The sequence below is a fragment of the Physella acuta genome, unplaced genomic scaffold (assembly GCF_028476545.2).
Source record: "Physella acuta isolate Inbredline_101_S28 unplaced genomic scaffold, ASM2847654v3 ptg000430l, whole genome shotgun sequence".
In the NCBI taxonomy this organism is placed as follows: domain Eukaryota; kingdom Metazoa; phylum Mollusca; class Gastropoda; family Physidae; genus Physella; species Physella acuta.
This window is the reverse complement of record NW_026731949.1, coordinates 376,514-394,983: the sequence shown is the minus strand read 5'-3', so window position 1 is coordinate 394,983 and position 18,470 is coordinate 376,514. Positions and strand designations below refer to the sequence as shown.

General features: G+C 34.4%; 2 protein-coding genes across 3 annotated transcripts in view; both read left to right on the top strand.

The window, feature by feature from the left end:
* LOC131942861 (cubilin-like) overlaps window positions 1–7,076 on the top strand; it is a 56,377-nt gene extending 49,301 nt beyond the window's left edge. The window contains exon 5 of the mRNA XM_059302822.1: window positions 6,958–7,076. Coding sequence (XP_059158805.1) covers window positions 6,958–6,964 — 7 coding nt within the window. The 3' untranslated portion in view covers window positions 6,965–7,076. The remainder of the gene's footprint in view (window positions 1–6,957) is intronic.
* Window positions 7,077–8,072: 996 nt separating this feature from the next.
* LOC131942860 (cubilin-like) lies at window positions 8,073–18,170 on the top strand. 2 transcript variants are annotated; one of them, XR_009386817.1, is made up of 6 exons: window positions 8,073–8,267; window positions 8,754–8,886; window positions 11,137–11,348; window positions 14,525–14,645; window positions 14,887–15,096; window positions 16,916–18,170. XR_009386817.1 is itself a non-coding variant. In XM_059302821.1 (6 exons), exons 1-6 carry the CDS (start codon window positions 8,228–8,230, stop codon window positions 16,918–16,920), a joined length of 729 nt encoding a protein of 242 aa, XP_059158804.1. In that variant the 5' UTR covers window positions 8,073–8,227; the 3' UTR covers window positions 16,921–18,170. The 2 variants fall into 2 exon arrangements, 1 of the variants encoding a protein (XP_059158804.1); XM_059302821.1 differs by having other exon boundaries at window positions 14,879–15,096.
* Window positions 18,171–18,470: the final 300 nt, after the last annotated feature.

The window sequence follows — 18,470 nt, the reverse complement described above, 5'->3', positions numbered from 1 at the left end:
TATCATTTTTAGGAATGAGTATTATATATGCCCTGTTAAAATCTGTAGCATAATCCTCTCTTTCATGTATGTCTTGAAATGTAGCGTGTAAAATGAGTATTAAGTCATTTTTGAAAGTTTTATAAAATTCACTGGTTATTCCATCTGGTCCTGGAGCTTTATTTAGTTTTAGTCAGTCTATCGTGTTGGATATTTCTTCTTTAGTAGTTGGCGCGTTGATTTTGGTACAGTCATCGTTGTCTAGCCTTGTTGTGTAATTAAGATAATGTTCTTGTATTTCATAGTTTTTTTACTGTTGCAGTGTATTTTTTCCAAAATTGTGTTGTAAATTTTAATGACATACTAACACTGGTGTAGTCGCAATCTTATTACTCTGATGGTTATTAGATCTGCGAAGCCTTCTTTAAAAGTATAAATCAAATATTAGATTAAAAACACTTTAGCAGTTAATTTGTACAATTTCACTACAATACATATCATAATTTATAACGAAATATTTATTTAAACGAATGCTATACTTTGTGTTTTTTGTTTTTCTTTTAAATAGTTTAAATAGTAAAAAAAAATATTTTAAAATTATTACTTTAAAAGTTACCTCCCTATTCCAAAATGACGTAGTCTTTGTTTACTTTTTTTTACAAATGATTGTTTTTTATATAAGAAAATACTTCATCTGGACAAATCTAATATAAGTAAGAATGCATATACGCATGTGTATAATACACATATACAACCACCACAAATACATGGATTAACACATAAGTTGTTATTCTCAACCAAACCGTTTACCTCATGCATATTTTGCAGCGCTGAGTTAATGTAACTTCCCCCCACTCACTCCCCCCCCCCCCCCACACCGCCACGGCGATTGCTTTAAACTGTGCTCAGATATTCAGATATAATACTAACGATGTTTTTTTTATCTATGGTCTTTTATAAATACAGCTTGATTTAGTATGTTTTCTCTATCATTAGCTGCTATACGTCATGGTGTCACCCACCCCCTCCCACACCCTTGTCGGGATTTGTCAATGTAAGACCTGCTAGGGGGGGATACCTAAAATCTAAAAATAATATAGTAAAAAAGCCCGTTTTAATTATCTTTTTTAAAATCTTATTTTAATTAATAAATTATAAACAAAGATCGAGGTTCTATATTTAAAAAAAAAACCTAGTTTAACTGTCCCTAAACAATTGTATCAATCGCCAAGAAATTAAGAGTTAATCATAATTACGTTTAACGCTTAATTAATTAAACGAATTGAACTATTTCCGTTTTGATAAACTCTCTCTCTCTCTCTCTCTTTATAACTATTAACGCTTTATCGTTGAGTTTCTCGAGAGAAATACACAAGAGAGCGGTAGTTATCATTGACTCTGTCATTGATAATTTTATCGAGTCTTACATAGAAAATAGTGTTTGATCGGCTGGAGAGAGAGAGAGGGGGGGGGAGAGGGAGAGAGAGAGAGAGAGTAGTGCAAACCTGGATTTTTATATATTATTATTAGGATGTCTACTCAGGATTAGAAAATATTCACATTTGTTTGGGCACACAGCTTTCGGGAAAGTGTCTTTCGAGCATTTCTCCCATTCAAGTGTTCTTCTGGAAAACATCCGGTTCCCATTAAAAAAGATTTAGTCGGTGCGTTAATAAAATATCAAGCATATTTTTCTGAATTTCTATTTCTCAGTGTTGATTTATTAAAGTACTTTATTTATTTGAATCAGCTTTATAGATTTTGATATATCAAAACCTGGAAAAGGATGCCCAACGGATTTAGATTACCTTAGGATATATAACGGTACTTCAACAAGAGATCCACTTTTTGAAAATCTTTGTGGTAGTAAACTGCCTTATCAATTCACCTCTACAACCAACTTGTTTTTGGTTCTAAAGACTTATTACTCCTCACGGGGATTTAAATTAGTCTACACTTATGGTAAGTATTCCCGAAATATTTAAGAATGATTGTAATATTAACAAATATATTGTTTTGTACAAAATTGTATTTTAATATTTACATGAAAATGAAATATAGACCTGCATGTTAAAAGAAACAAGAATCACACTTTTGTTTTTAAGCAGATATTTTTATGTACACGTTATTCAACAATTCAGCATTACCTATGGATTTATCAACAATGCATACACAGCCAGTGTCAGCCATATTGATTTCATGTGTAGTCTAAGTGTTTATTTTCTACAGTTTGTAACTTCAAATCATTGGGCTGGCTTTGTTATATGTTAATTAACTACAGTTAATGTTATTAACTTAAACCAATGGGTTCAGTAAAATGTGTTTTTATTATGTTGTTTTTCAATGGAGGATTCAAATAGTTGCTCAGTTAAATTGTTTTATTTTAAAGAAAAAATAATTTGGTGTAACATAGGAGATTGCTTGTTCGGACTGGATTAGTCAAGTTTGCTGGCTCTAGAGTTCAGACAGCCCAGCGGTTGAAATCTGTAGACTGGGCACAGAATCCCATCTAGAAAAAAAAATCTTTATAAGAAAATACCTGCTGTCTCGTTGATTCTTCTTGGATGAAGTAAGGCTATGGAACCGAAAGAAGACTGCACGGGATAAACCACAGATGCATTACGAATGACATTATGAAAATGTAGAAACACGTTATTCCCATTAATATTTAGGCTTTCAAAAGCATGCCACAATAAAACAGCAAATAATTTAAAACACAAAATTTCATTTTTCTCAAAAGTAGATAACTGTGACAATCGTGGTTTATCCCCTGTGGTCTACAAATAAATTTATATCATGCTGACTTCAGTGGGCCGTAAGGTGCATAACACGTTGACACGTAGGCTACTGCTTGTATTGGGTAAAACCATTCGATATTACAAGTAAGAACGAAGAAGGCAGAACTATAACATATTAACATTGTTCAGTTATAGCAAATATGTTTTTTTTCGGTTGTATATTAAAAAGAATTTAAATTATGATTACTGGTTTGTCATATAGAAAAAGGTCCCCTTTCACACCTCACGGCCAATGGGGCTGGTGAAGTAGAGTTCATCTGTTTCTGTGGACTCGGTATATGGAGGGTTAGTGTGGTCAGCACTATTTCGGCTGGAACAAATTTTTATTTTTTCCCAGACACAGAAAAAAGTATAATACCCTGAAAAACCACAGGACTAATATGTGAAGTGTCCTTGTCTGTCTCACAGTTCGATTGTTCCAATATTTTCATTACATTACTGGTTACCAATCACTTAGAATAAACAGGAGCCTCCTTCACGTTAACTTCATTACTTTATTACTCATAGAATACAGCCCAGATGACGCATCTTCTCTCCAGGGACTCACTGATAACACACTGCATACCAGCACGCACATAGAGACTAAACATTCAAGGGACTTAACTAATTAAAAGTTAAATAATACAAGGGACGTAGCACTAATTACTAACACATAACGTAACACTTTTAACTGCACACATGTTTCTGTCAGCTACGTACGTAATTAGATAATTAATTACATAAGTAGCTGATTACACCATGAAAGTAATTCAATTCATTTTTTCCCAGCGAACTACTATGCTCCAACTGCCGACGATGAGACGGGTTTTATAAAAAGTGAAAACTATCCGCTGAACTACCCAGCGTGGGGAAAAGATTTCTATTACACCATACGTGCTAAACCTGGAAAGGTTACAACCATCACGTAAGCTTCTATTTGTAGAACACAATTTCTGAACTGATTATGTGATACTTTCGCTTTGAGTAGAACAAAATTTCTGATCTGATGATGTAAAACCATTCGCTTCGAGTAGAACACAATTTCGTATCTGATTATTTGAAAACATTCAATTCGAGTTACATTTTTCCAAAACACTGCAAGAAATTATGCATTTAATTTTATTTTGGGAGCTCACAATAGTTCAGTGTATGTTACATGTTTTGATTTCGTTTTCAGGTGTAACTTGTTTCATTTTTTATAATCTGAATCGCATAAATATCCATAGACTCGTATATCATATAAAGAGTATAGAAAAACTTTAGTTATATTATTTAAAATTTAGTTATATTATTTTGTTATGAATACATAAAATGTTTCAATCTGACAAGCACACAATAAAATAGAAATGGTTGAAACAAAGAATTGGTTTAATGCTCTACACCTGTTAATGGCTTTCCTGTCAGAAATTCGTAAAAAAAAATAAACAACTGATTAACATCTACTGATTAAAAGTAATTACCATTTAAACTAATATGTTGATCGTATACTGATTAAAATTGGTAACTTTACTTTTAGTGGCGTAAAATCTTTAAAAAATTGTGTTATCAATGAAACTCGGTAAAAGGCAGTTTTTAAATAATACGCACTTTTCGTTGCCGATGGGATTCTCAGTACCGCGCGATTGTCTCAACTACATCACCGTCATTTTACACAGCTGCTCTCAGACTAATGTAGACAAGATTCAGCACATTCTCAATCAAATTCTGTTTGAAATTACCTTATAGTTAATTACTGTGATGACTGTTACGCTGAGTGAGTGTCTTTGGTTATTTGATCCAATACCATTTTATCTTAACCACTACCATGTGGAAATGTTGTGTTCACAGACATGCATCGTACCATCATTCACTAAGACAACGTGGACGACCAACAATCAATGAGAGGAACTCATGCTTCTTTTCTTATCTTTAATTCTGTACTCTCAACTCGCATACATCCTTCCACCAAGGCCAAGAAATTCATACTAACTCACGCACAATACCTAGCAACCAGTCTCTACACCAGAACGTCACTGTCGCACCATACGCGTCATCATTCCTTGCGTTCAACATACCTTTCGCACAAACATTCATTCGCGCCGATCTATAGCATAGACCATAGCATGCATCATAACAATGACTATAACCATAGTAAATACGTGTTTATTATGTTTTTGTCTTAACCGAGAGTATCACAAAAGTCAGTTTACACAGATTCGTTTAGGCCGTGTCTCCATAACCTTAGAGGTATTAAAACCGCTTGCTTCGTTTCAATTGATTTATCAACAGCTTTAACCGTCTGAATGTTATCTCACTGGAGACATATTTTCAAGAACAAAGTGTAACATCAACTACCAATTTTAACACCTTAATTCTTCTCTGTGATATTTTGACATGTGTGACATTATACATACGATGCATTGAGTTTATTTGCTAAGTTAATACCCATTTTTTTCTATCCAGCTTTTTGGAGTTTGAAATAATAATACCTAATCACCTTAACGAATGCGACAAAGACTATTACAAACTGTACAACGGGACGACAGCATATCACCCCCTGCTGATGGTAGCATGTGGCAGAAATACGCCTTATACATTCAGTTCTAGCTCCAACCTGTATCTGCATTTCCATATCCATGGAAATTCAAATGCAAAGGGATATAAATTATTCTACAATTTTGGTTAGTAGGCCTATACTCGAAGTATTCAAACGAAAAAAAGCTACTTTGCTTTTAGTTATTACTCGAAATTTATAATGCAATTGAATTGTTTGTCTTTTGTGCATTACTACACCTATCATCCGATCGCCATAAAACTTTGGGAAGTTGTCGAAAATATCCTACTCCTGAGGTAGTATCTGCGAATTGTTTTTTTTTTCAAAATTCTTCTCTATATAAAAAAAATAAAAGTCGATTGCGGTTTGACAACGTTCATCCGATCACCATGAAAATTAGGGGAGCACATAAATATAGATCTAGGGAGGTTTCTGTAAAAAAAACGCACTGGTGGCGCCCCGGAAGGGTGCGTTTCCAGCAAAATTATTTTGGCTGGGATTAGAATGGGTAGTTTTGTTAAAAGACATAAGGCCTGCAAAAGTCATGATAATGTGCTCTAAACAGATGTACATAATTAATATAAACTATTACGTTTCTTAATTTCCATTACCATAGCATCGTAGAGATCTAACTTCAATGGCCGTACTAATGGCACATCACAAAATGGCACATCACACAATGGCACATCACACAATGGCACATCACACGCTACTAATGACACATCACACGCTAATAATGGCACATCGTACCCTACTAATGGCACATCACACGCTACTAATGGCACATCACACAATGGTACATCACACCCGACTAATGGCACATCACACCCTACAAATGACACATCACACGCTACTAATGGCACATCACAAAATGGCACATCACACGCTACTATTGGCACATCACACCCTACTAATGGCACATCACACCCTACTAATGGCACATCACACCCTACTAATGGCACATTACACAATGGCACATCACACAATGGCACATCACACAATGGCACATCACACCCTACTATTGGCACATCACACCCTACTAATGGCACATCAAACGCTACTAATGGCACATCACACAATGGTACAGCATATCCTACTAATGGCACATCACACAATAGCACATCATACCCTACTAATGGCACATCACACCCCACTAATGGCACATCAAACGCTACTAATGGCACATTACACAATGGCACATCACACCCTACTAATGGCACATCACACAATGGCACATCACACCCTACTAATGGCACATCACGCAATGGCACATCACAAAATGGCACATCACACCCTACTAATGGCACATCACACCCTACTAATGGCACATCACGAAATGGCACATCACACCCTACTAATGGCACATCACACCCTACTAATGACACATCACACCCTACTAAGGTCACATCACACCCTATAAATGTCACATCACACAATGGCACATCACACCCCACTAATTGCACATCACACAATGGCACATCACACAATGGCACATCACACAATGTCACATCACACAATGGCACATCACACAATGGCACATCACACAATGGCACATCACACCCCTCTGATGTGCCTCAAGTTTAATATTATTCCCGTCCAATTCAAATATTATGTATGTTCCAGTGTTTTTAAATGTTACCTGCTCCAATATTGTATACTTTGTTGCAGCAAATAGTGTACCCCGCGCTTGGGACGATTACACGGGTGAAATATTGAGTCCAAACTATCCATTAAATTACCGCCATAACCGTAATCACAATTGGACCATACAATCTAGAACTAACAAGATTACGACAATCACGTAAGTATGTAAGGATGTATTAATAGTCTGACCATCACATAATGATGCTGATGGAAACTCTTGTCTTACACTTAATTTTAAATCTTATTGCCGTGTATCTTTAATCTACCGCGCATCAAAAACTGGCGTACATTAGTGTTATATTTTAATCAAATATAGACATAAACATGAGTTACTTAATTTTTAGAATTCTACTTTTGTCTATAAGATTCTATAAGTTGACAGGTAGCGTTGTAACTTTTAAATAAATGTTAAGTCATGGAGACCACGAGCTCAGAAATCGATAGAAAGTGTGCGACAATCGAGCTAATTGTGCAGTGGTGTCCAAACTACGAGAGATTGTTTCAAATAGGTAAACCTAAGAAAATGGAAACTTTGTTAATTCAAGACAAGTAAAGAGATTGACATCAGGAAAGACAAACTTTGCAAACATATCAACAAAATCCATATTAAATAGTAATGTGTACCTCGTTTTGTTAGTTATTATTCTATGATAGTGGTGAAAGTCGAAGCTTTCAAGATCATAGCCTGTGCCAATCGTGAGGTTAATTACCATGCCAAAGAAAGAGTTCAAGTTAGTAGTTGACCTCAGTGGTATTTAGGCAGGAAAGTTAAACATTGTTCAAGCTAGTAACTGGTCAAATACCATCCTAAAGAAAGATGTGTGAGTTAGTAACTATCCTCAGTGTTACTTTGGAATCGGGTCACGTTTGTTTAGTGACCTTTTATATATCGTTCCTAAAAACTATCATTGTTCAATTTTAATGTATAACCACATTAAAAATAAAAATTCTAACCTGTAGCCAACACAAAAGAAATAACATTTGCAGTCAAACACACAAACATTTTTGTTCATATTTTTTTTTCTTTCCTTGTCGTCTAAATTATAAATATTTCCGGTAACTCGCGTTAAATGCATTATTAAGCTAAGTTTAATTTTCTTTCATCAGCTTTTTAGATTTCGATGTACAATCAAGCAGTGGAGAGAGATTTGAAAAAGGGTGCAATTTTGATTACGTCAAAATATTTAACGGAACGTCAACGACCTATCCAATTCTTCAACTCCTCTGTGGTCGTAGAATCCCCTACCCAATAAGATCTTTACACAATCTGCACTTGTTCTTCCATTGTGACCGTATGTTAGCAGGCCGAGGATTTAAATTGGTTTATTCATACGGTAAGTAGACCAGCGACGTTGCTAGGTCGGGTGTGACCCTGTAGTCAGTTAATATTACAGTAGGACGTAGCATTGATTTCTCTTAAGTTGTTATAATTGTGTATTTGTAATCAAAAGGCTATTGAACTTTGATAAATTATTAATTGAACTGGCAAAAAAAGCACTTTTTCTCTCTAAGTTTTGCACCCCCAACCCGCCTTCGCTACGCCTTTGACAACTTGATAGAAATTTACAAAAAAAAATGTGTTTGATATAAATAATTATATATATATATATATATATATATATATATATATATATATATATATATATATATATATATATATATATATATATATATATATATATATTATATATATTTATATATATATAGGCCTATATATGTTGTCAGCTCTACATAATATAAGAAGATAGACAATTTTTTATTACGCGATTTTAGTTTCAATAATTATTAATTCCCTTTTTAATTTGTATTTTGTCTGCTAGAGGATACATCTTCTTCCGCTACAGTCGATAACAGAGGCGGTGAAATACAAAGCCCAAACTTTCCCAACAGTTACCCAATTGGACGTACATCGTGGGACATACCTTCTATACCAAACAAACTAACAACTATCTCGTGAGATGCATATATATATATATATATATATATATATATATATATATATATATATATATATATATATATATATATATATATATATATATATATATATATGTATATATATATATATATATATATATATATATATATATATATATATATATATATATATATATATATATATATATATATATTCTAGACTACCCGTTATCATTAGATAACTGTGGGTTTGGGGGGTAATAGATAAATGACATCACGTCTGTCACTTATCATCACAAAATAATCAGACCCCATATTCAAAATGACGACACACCTAAGACATTTTTGTCTTTTAAAACTCCGATTTCGGCTAAGCATGGGTATGACCCCACCATCCCTTCATATGCTGACGTCACAGGTGAACTCTACACATACCCAACTCTACTTCACATGCCCAGTGTCTCGCCAAGTGTCAGACATGTTTTTATTTTAAAGAAAAATATTCAGGCCGGGCATGGCTCTGACCACAATATCCTTTCATATGCTGAGGACACAGAAACAGGTGAGCTCACCTGCCCTGTATTCCGTCAAGTTCCGATAGGCGACTTTATCATTCACATCTAAAAAAAATTGAAAAAAAAAAACAAAAAAAAACATCGACATGATGTGTCTCGAACCCCTTCAACACGCATGAGAACCTAATGCACTCTCATATTAGCTATCTAGGAACGTGATAAACAGGTAAACTACTGATATATTCTTCTTTTATTCTAGATCTATAACTTTTTTTTCCTTTGAGGGCTGATTTGTAGATTCTAGATCTAGAGACATTTTTGTATACTAAAATAAAAAGAACTGTTAAAATGAAAATAGTGATGGAACCTAATAAAAGTGGCAAACGGACGTATCGTTAAAGCATTAGCCGACAGAAAATTAGCTTTATAACGCGTTATCATTTGAATGGGAAACTCAGATCAGGTTTATTTGTTCATTGTTAATATTATTTTTTAATGACGTATCTTAATGAGAATTAAAAGCCGTCAAGTAAAATTTTAGGAAACGAAAATCATATATCGAAATTAATTGAACGTTATCCAACTGGTCGAACGCATGCACGCACGCACACACACACACAAACATTATATATATATATATATATATATATATATATATATATATATATATATATATATATATATATATATATATATAATTTTTTTTTTATATATATATTCTATATAATAGTTTCGTTGTCTGTCTATCTATGTATCTATCTGTCTATGTATCTATCTATGTATCTGACAAGAACGCTCTAGAGAAAACACAAGCAATTTAAAAACCTTCACAGTGAAACGAAAACGAGATATGACGTCACATAGAAAATAATATCAAGCCGGAGAGTGCACACAGTAATATGTTGTCATTGATTCTCGAGTAAACATTGAATAAAAATGCAATTTTGTCTAATCTAAGTGGTTTGCGTGAAGAGTTTCATTCATACAATTCTTCGGATAGGGACGAAGCCCCACCCCACGCGTAAGAACGTCTGAGCCCCCATCCCCCCCCCCCCTCCCCAACTCAAAAGAAATTTCTTCATCGATACTCTATAATAAAATTACCGCCTAATTTATGTGTCTAATCTAAAAAGTGGCTAAGCGCGACACCAGTGTTTCTTTCAGACTTTTTCCTCCCCGGAGAGGGGTGGGGGTACTTGAAATTTTCGGGGGCGGTGGTAGAATTTTCTGGGAGGGGGCGGACACTGGAAAAAGTATATAATTATGTTTCGTTGAATAGGACGGTAGACATGTTTTGGAGTGTGTGGGGGGGGGGGGGGCGAAACCCCCTCCTCCCAAGTAGAGTTGCCTAAAAGAAACTCTAAATGCGACTTTTGTCATGAATGAGATTAGGTGCATGGTTTATGGATATGCCTATGACTATATTTTGTATAAATTAAAGTACCGAGAAAATAGACAGCACTATCAACCTAGCGCCCGTTATATCCTTCCTAAACGGGCCATTTTTCTCATATATATATAGTTTCGCTGTCTCTGCATGTATCTAACAAGAACGCTATGCAGAAAACCCTTTACCCTTTACCCTTTACCCTTTACCCTTTACCCTTTACCCTTTACCCTCACTCACTCTTGTGTTTGTTTTGCACCTACAGTTGCAATTGCACATGCACTCATACTTTAATTACTAGCACTTGCCGTTACAGTACAAACTATGGCTTATATGTTGTATGCTACCAGCTCGATTAAGTTTCATTCATATTTCTTGATTTAGGTTTTTAGATTTCGAAGTACAAGATGATTTTGAACAATGCAACTATGATACTCTGAAAATCTATGAGGGAAATTCAGAAAATGATACGCTTCTGAGAACACTTTGTACTCAAAAAATTCCTAGCTCAATAAGCTCCACTAACAACTTGCATGTCGTGTTTAATGCTGTTCAAACTTCTGGAGCACGGGGATTTAGATTCATCTACACTTACGGTCAGTGCAACACATCTACACTTACCTTACGGTCAGTGGCAACACATCTACACTTACGGTCAGTGCCAACACATCTACACTTATGGTCAGTGCAACACATCTACACTTACGGTCAGTGGCAACACATCTACACTTACGGTCAGTGGCAACACATCTACACTTACGGACAGTGGCAACACATCTACACTTATGGTCAGTGGCAACACATCTACACTTATGGTCAGTGCCAACACATCTACATTTACGGTCAGTGGCAACACATCTACACTTACGGTCAGTGCAACATCGCTACACTTACGGTCAGTGGCAACGCATCTACACTTACGGACAGTGGCAACACATCTACACTTATGGTCAGTACAACACATCTACACTTATGGTCAGTGCCAACACATCTACACTTACGGACAGTGGCAACACATCTACACTTACGGTCAGTGCCAACACATCTACACTTACGGTCAGTGCAACACTTCTACACTTACGGTCAGTGCCAACACATCTACACTTACGGTCAGTGGCAACGCATCTACACTTACGGTCAGTGACAATCAGTGGCAACACATCTACACTTACGGTCAGTGCCAACACATCTACACTTACAGTCAGTGCCAACACATCTACACTTACGGTCAGTGGCAACACATCTACACTTACGGTCAGTGGCAACACATCTACACTTACGGTCAGTGGCAACACATCTACACTTACGGTCAGTGGCAACACATTCACACTTGCGGTCAGTGGCAACACATCTACACATACGGTCAGTGGCAACACATCTATACTTACGGTCAGTACAACACATCTACACTTATGGTCAGTGGCAACACATCTACACTTACGGTCAGTGCCAACACATCTACACTTACGGTCAGTGCCAACACATCTTAACTTAAGGTCAGTGGCAACACATTCACACTTGCGGTCAGTGGCAACACATTCACACATACGGTCAGTTACGATCAGTGCCAACAGTTTTTGTTTTTTGTTTTTATTGGGGTTTACAGAAATTGGATTTTTTTTTGTGTCCAAAAACCTTAATGTTTCGAAAAACTGAAACGTAAAAAAATATTTTAAAAAAATCCGTTTACTAATGTCAAAAACATAAAGCACAGGATTGTTTAAATGTTTTAATATTATCATTTTAATTACAAGCGTCATAAATAAATTTGTAAACTGAGTATTTGCAAGGTGGTGTTTAACTCGCTTCCTCGTGCTTAGGCCTTTGGGCACCCGTGACTGTAACGTGCGAGAAAAATTTCGATCACTGCTAATGGACCAAAGTTGTTTTTAATTTAGCGCGAAAGTCAAGATCCGGTGACAATACAATGTGAATCCTACTGACTTAATTTTGTGTTTAATTTTTTTAAATTAATTTCATTTTCCTAATTAAAGTAGCCTACTAATTTCCGAGCTAATTATACGAACACTGTTTCTGTTAATTTGGCTTTTAGTCAGTCAATTTCATTGTAATAAACATTTTACAGTATTAAAAAAAACGGGAGTGATCTCCCCTAAACTTTCTCGAATATTCTTATATAACACTTCGTGGGAATATGGACGTGATTTTTAATTACTTAAACTTTTAAAAATAGAATAGAATCTCGTAGAAAAAAGATTCGCGCACCAAGCGAACACCAAAACAAAATGTGCATAATAGTGCGCAATATTATTAGTACTTTATAAATTTACATGCGTTTTTAATAAATTGGAAATAGCGTAAATTACTACTTCCGGTCGACGGAAATTACTCAAAATGTGTTAAATGGTAGAGAATTAGATCTTTTACTTGCATGTGAAATGTCATTTATCTATCTGAAATAGTGCTGAAGGCTTTTGAAAAATTCAAAGTAGAAAAAGTACCACTTCTGTTTATTGGAAATCGCTCAAAAGTTGATACTGATCTTCGATTTTGATGAAATACTGGTATATGAAATTTCATCAACCTTGCTGTAACAGTACTCAAGTTATCTTGTTTACAGACACACAGACACACAGACACAAACACAGACACACACAGACATATGGACAAGATTAAAAATTATGTTTTTCCGAATCAGTGAGGTGTAAAACGTCGAGATTTGTAAAAGTCTCGATTTTTTTTGCACGATTACAAGACTTTCTCAATATTTCGTATTTACGAGAAAGTAAAAATATATATATATATAAACATTTTGATAACGTTTTTATGACAAGTTTATATTTAGTTATGCATTAAACAGGAAAAGTTAAAGGATTTCCTTTAAATTTATAAAGAATGAACTGCTATTTACAAAACTGAAAAAAGCACGGGTTGATATTATATGTTTAAAATACCTAAATTGAAATTTAAGAAGCGATCCAGGCTGTTTTTTTAAATTATATAAATATTAGTTTATTATTGTATGCCCAATTTGTTGTTTAGAAGTGGTCGGAATCTTGCTCGCCGAAACGATCCATGACGACTAAAGGCAGACAAAAGACAAACTGGGGAAGCATGGAATAAGAGCTTGTAAAATCTTAGCTTTCCTTTTACTTTCTCTTATACGAAGTATAGAGGAAGTATTGTAATCGTGCAAATAACCGGCGTTTTAAACCTCGCTAAGTCGGGAAAAAATACTTTCTCAATTGTGTCTGTACGTCTGCGTGAGTGTATGTGTTTGTATGTGTGTGTATGTGTGTGTCTGTGAATACGATAACATGAGTACCTTTTAAGTAAGTTTGAAGAAATTGCATATATAATATTAAGTCGAATTTGTAGTTCTGTTTCAACTTTCCAACAATTTCCAGTAACCAGAATTGGAACTTATTCCACTTCTTGTTTGTCTAAAGCTTATAACTTGAGTACTGTTTCACATAGATAAACGAAATTTCACAAATAAGTAAAAGATCAATTTCCCTGCCTACTTTAATTTTTTGAGTATTTTCCGTTTACCAAAAGTAATACTTACACTTTATTACCGATTTCTCAGAAAACGCCCGTTTGGGTGCGATTTGGCGCCCCAAACTATCTCATGAGCACTATGGCGCCTATGCTCGTTTTAAAAAGTGCGATAGACTATGAATACAATTGGGCGTTGTAGTTTTTCGATGGCTGAAGCTGAAGGGTGTGAAAGTGTGTAAATATTGTTGTCGTTATAGCTAATTATCTATGTCAAAGCGTCCAATTACAGCGATGTAATTTTCTGTTGCAGCAAACATTGCCCCTAGTGACTCACATATAATACAAAGCCCAAACTACCCGCTCAACTACCCATATCAATCAGCTTCTTCCTGGACTATACCTTTTGTACAGCGAAAGGTTACAACTATCACGTAAGCTTCTGTAAATTAGAAAGTTCTTCATTTCTATTAAATTTCTATTTTCATGCAACTTTTTCGAACTTTGAGCAATCAGAAAGAATTTTTTTTAATAATTGCTTTTTAAATAAAAACTTTAGTGCTATGACGGTTCTTATACAATACTACTTTTTATATATTTTTTTTAATTTTTTTTTTGTTTAAAAATAATACTTCATTGATGTGATATGTTTTATCTTTTAAATCAGCTTTTTAGATTTTCATATAGAAAAACCACGATCTTCCCAATGCGACGACAATAACTACGTTAAAATATATAACGGGACGTCAGCAAGGGGCCATCTTCTTCTATTTGAATGTGGCTATAGAATACCGAGTCCAGTCACCTCGCCCGTTAACCTTTACATCGAATTTCGTGCCAAAGGGCTGCACGGTGCACGCGGATTTAAGTTAGCCTTCAGTTACGGTTAGTATATTCCATATACAGTATTTGTAATGAGTTGGAGTAAAATAAAGCGTGACAGAAATTTGATATTTTCTAAGTTCTAAAGAAAGTTCGCAGCACTTGCAGTACAGCCCACTTTCTACTTGCTGGCAGTGGCGTGGCTAGGATTTTTTGGGGCCCCTAGCATGAATTATCATGGGTCCCTTTAATTATCTGTTAGGTTCAGCGAAGTTTAACATGGGCAACGAAAAAATCGGTTGCTGCATACAAGGGTGGAGTCTTCAGTAGTTTACATTTTGTATTTTACACGTCCTGATTGTGTATTTATACGATACTGTATTATTATCAACTACTCATTAGTGTAAAATATATCGCACAACAAGGCAAAGGTGTGTTCCGCATCAGGATCATCATTTATGAGTGACATCTTGACGAAATGTTGTAAAATGTACTGCCAAAACTATGTTTTATCAAGTTAAAGTAATAAAATATTAGGAAGAGAGGGGATGACACCCCACTGAAAATAAAATATTTGGAGGGGAGGGGGAGAGGGTGGGGTGACTGACACCTTCAGTAAACACACAGGGGACAGCTGATCCTGTTACCACTAACCTAACACAATTTTTAAATGATGCTCATGATTTTAGATTTTTTTATGCTTTTAGTTCACAATATGATTTACGAGTTAATGACAAAATGGCATATCTAAAAAAATTTCATAACATCATCATAATGAGAAAATAAACATATTTTAAAAATACATCAAAGACATCAAATGCTCTTCCTCGATCACAGTGGAATGCTAGGGTTAGTGTAAGGGTTAGGGTTAGTTATAATTAAGGTTAGGCTTAGGATTAGGGTTAGTCTGGTGGTCATGATTAGGGTTAGGATCAGGGCTAGGATTAGAGTTAGTGTTTTGATCAAAACTAATTTCTTATGAATTTTGAGTGGGTCCGTCAAAAACCCACTAGATTTAATTCCCAAAAACTCTCCATAATTTAGTGTTTTTACCTTTTTAGCTGAGTACCCTAAACCAGGGGTCTCCAAACTTTTCAGTCCGAGGGCCGCATTAACTATCAAATTTCAGTTCGGGGGCCAGTTTCTTCCAGGCATGTCTTTGATTTTTTCTGGGCAAAGTTCCTCAGCCATCACCAACTAACGTTTTTTCCGTGCACAAAAAGATCTCCGCGGGTCGGATGAGAGGACATCGCGGGCCGCATCTGGCCCGCGGGCCGTAGTTTGGAGACCCCTGCCCTAAACTATGGAAGAAGATTATGAATTCATTTTTTTTATTGGACTTAAAATATACTATTTTATGACTGGTAGAAATCCAACGAAGAGGTTCATTTTTAAAATAGCCGCCATTGTCATATTTACCAAACAAAATGTATCATTTTTTTAGTGTAAATGCATATTCGGATACAGTTTAATAAAGCTGTAGAGAAAAAAATGTTTGCGCTCTAGTACTAAAAATGTTGTTTTTTACCGGACCATCACCCCTTAAATTTTAGGCGGAGTTGAATGCTTAGGTTTTTGTCTTTTCTTAAGGTTTGGAGTAATGTAATATATAGGTATAGAATTTGAGTTAAAGTGACTTTGGCTTTAATCTTGTTGATATTATGCTCTGGAACGCACTGATGTTTTAATAGATGAAATATAAACGTGTGGCTTTGTGACGATTTAAATATGCTCTAACACACAACACTCGTACACGATGCTGTTTTATGTATGATGTATCTCTGTCTGTATGATTCTCAATGAAGAGGTTCTATTACTTTTATTTACCTACACGTGGTAACCATCATTATTTCATCTTATTAAGTTTTTTGCGTGCCTACAGTTTAACGTGGAACAAAGACTGTATTTCCGATGCGACGAGGACAGTTTTCTCAACATCTATAACGGGACGTCTACGGGCCTCCACTGCTTCTTTCTGTGTGTGAGGAATACAACAACATTAGATGATCTTTTTCATTTTGATTAAAATTTATTGATACTTAGAAAAACAATACTCACATGTTTATAAAGTTTAACACACTTTTTAAAATATTCGGCATTTTGGTTAGCAGAACCGTTTCATGATGCATTGCGAAATGCAACCAATTTCAATAAATAATTGTTATTTGAATTTAAACATGTTCAAAACATTTACTCAGCAATTCACTTTGCGGAGATGAAATATAAAGTAGCAAAATTATTCTTTACTGTATTTGTTTCCTCTACCGTTTTCTTCCTATTTGTTTAGCTTATGTACACGTCGCGTCTGCTATTTTTTTTTGTTTTATTGCATGTTTACTCTTGTTTTAAGAAAAGATTCTTTCATGTATGGATTTGTCTAATTTTTTTGGTTTTTGGCATTCTTATTTTTCTATACTGATTGCATTGAACTATTTTCAAAAAATGCTTTAAGAACCTAGGTATATCGATACACAATATCAATAACAATAAGATAAAAAAAAGATAGAAACTTATCAATGTTATAAATAGTTACATTTACATTAATTTTACGATAAATATTTTAATTAAATTAACATAATTTTAAATATTTATATGGATACGTTGGTATGCTTGCTTAATAATATAACGTAATTTTGTTTTGTAATATTCAGAAGCTAATCTACAAATTCAATTTTACAGAAAATAAAATGCAAGTTCTACTAAGATTGAGAGTGGATCAATCAGTAGATACAAATTGTCACTTTTACAAAGGGAATTGATCAACTAATAGAAAAATAAAGATTAAAAAAATTAAAACTTCAAACGTGCAATCTTAATAGATAAAGAATAGTAATAGTAACCTTACCACTAGTAGTAACAACGTAATGTGTTACAAAAATTTAATTTAAGTCTCATACACAGTTAATGTAGGCCTACTTGTTTAAAAATAGTAGTTTACAATGATGACCGTTGCCATCATATTTTAACTAAACGACATATGCCCTAGAGAAATCAATATGGTCTTTTCTACAGCTAAATAATATTGCTCCTTTTAATGAATCAACACTTTTCTTATTTTTTTCTAATTCTTTTTCTTTTAATTTGATAATTACTCATTTAATCATGCTAATTTTCATTTATCCTCTCTCAGTACTTTCCCTTACATAACACAAAACTAAAACAAAAATAGAATACATTAATACTACTACATAGAATTGCAAATATTTGCTGGATAGTTAGAATACTTCAACTTCATAACATACTAATAACTCGATGAAGAGTACATTTAAGAAATTATTTTAAAAGATTTACAACAAAAACAAATGTGTTATTCTGATTTTTTTTCCAGACTTTTGACTTTTTTAGTTGTTGTTTGTGGGTTGAATTATATTAAAATATTTTTCTCAAGTTCATATTTTCGAGTTACTTTTTTCAACTGTTTGTACATTTATTAAAGA

Coding starts and splice junctions, on each gene's coding strand:
- LOC131942860 (XM_059302821.1), top strand. CDS start 8,228: ATGTTAGCAGGCCGAGGATTTAAATTGGTTTATTCATACG. Junction 8,887..11,136: donor AACAAACTAACAACTATCTC/GTGAGATGCATA, acceptor TTCTTGATTTAG/GTTTTTAGATTTCGAAGTAC. Junction 14,646..14,878: donor CGAAAGGTTACAACTATCAC/GTAAGCTTCTGT, acceptor CTTTTAAATCAG/CTTTTTAGATTTTCATATAG.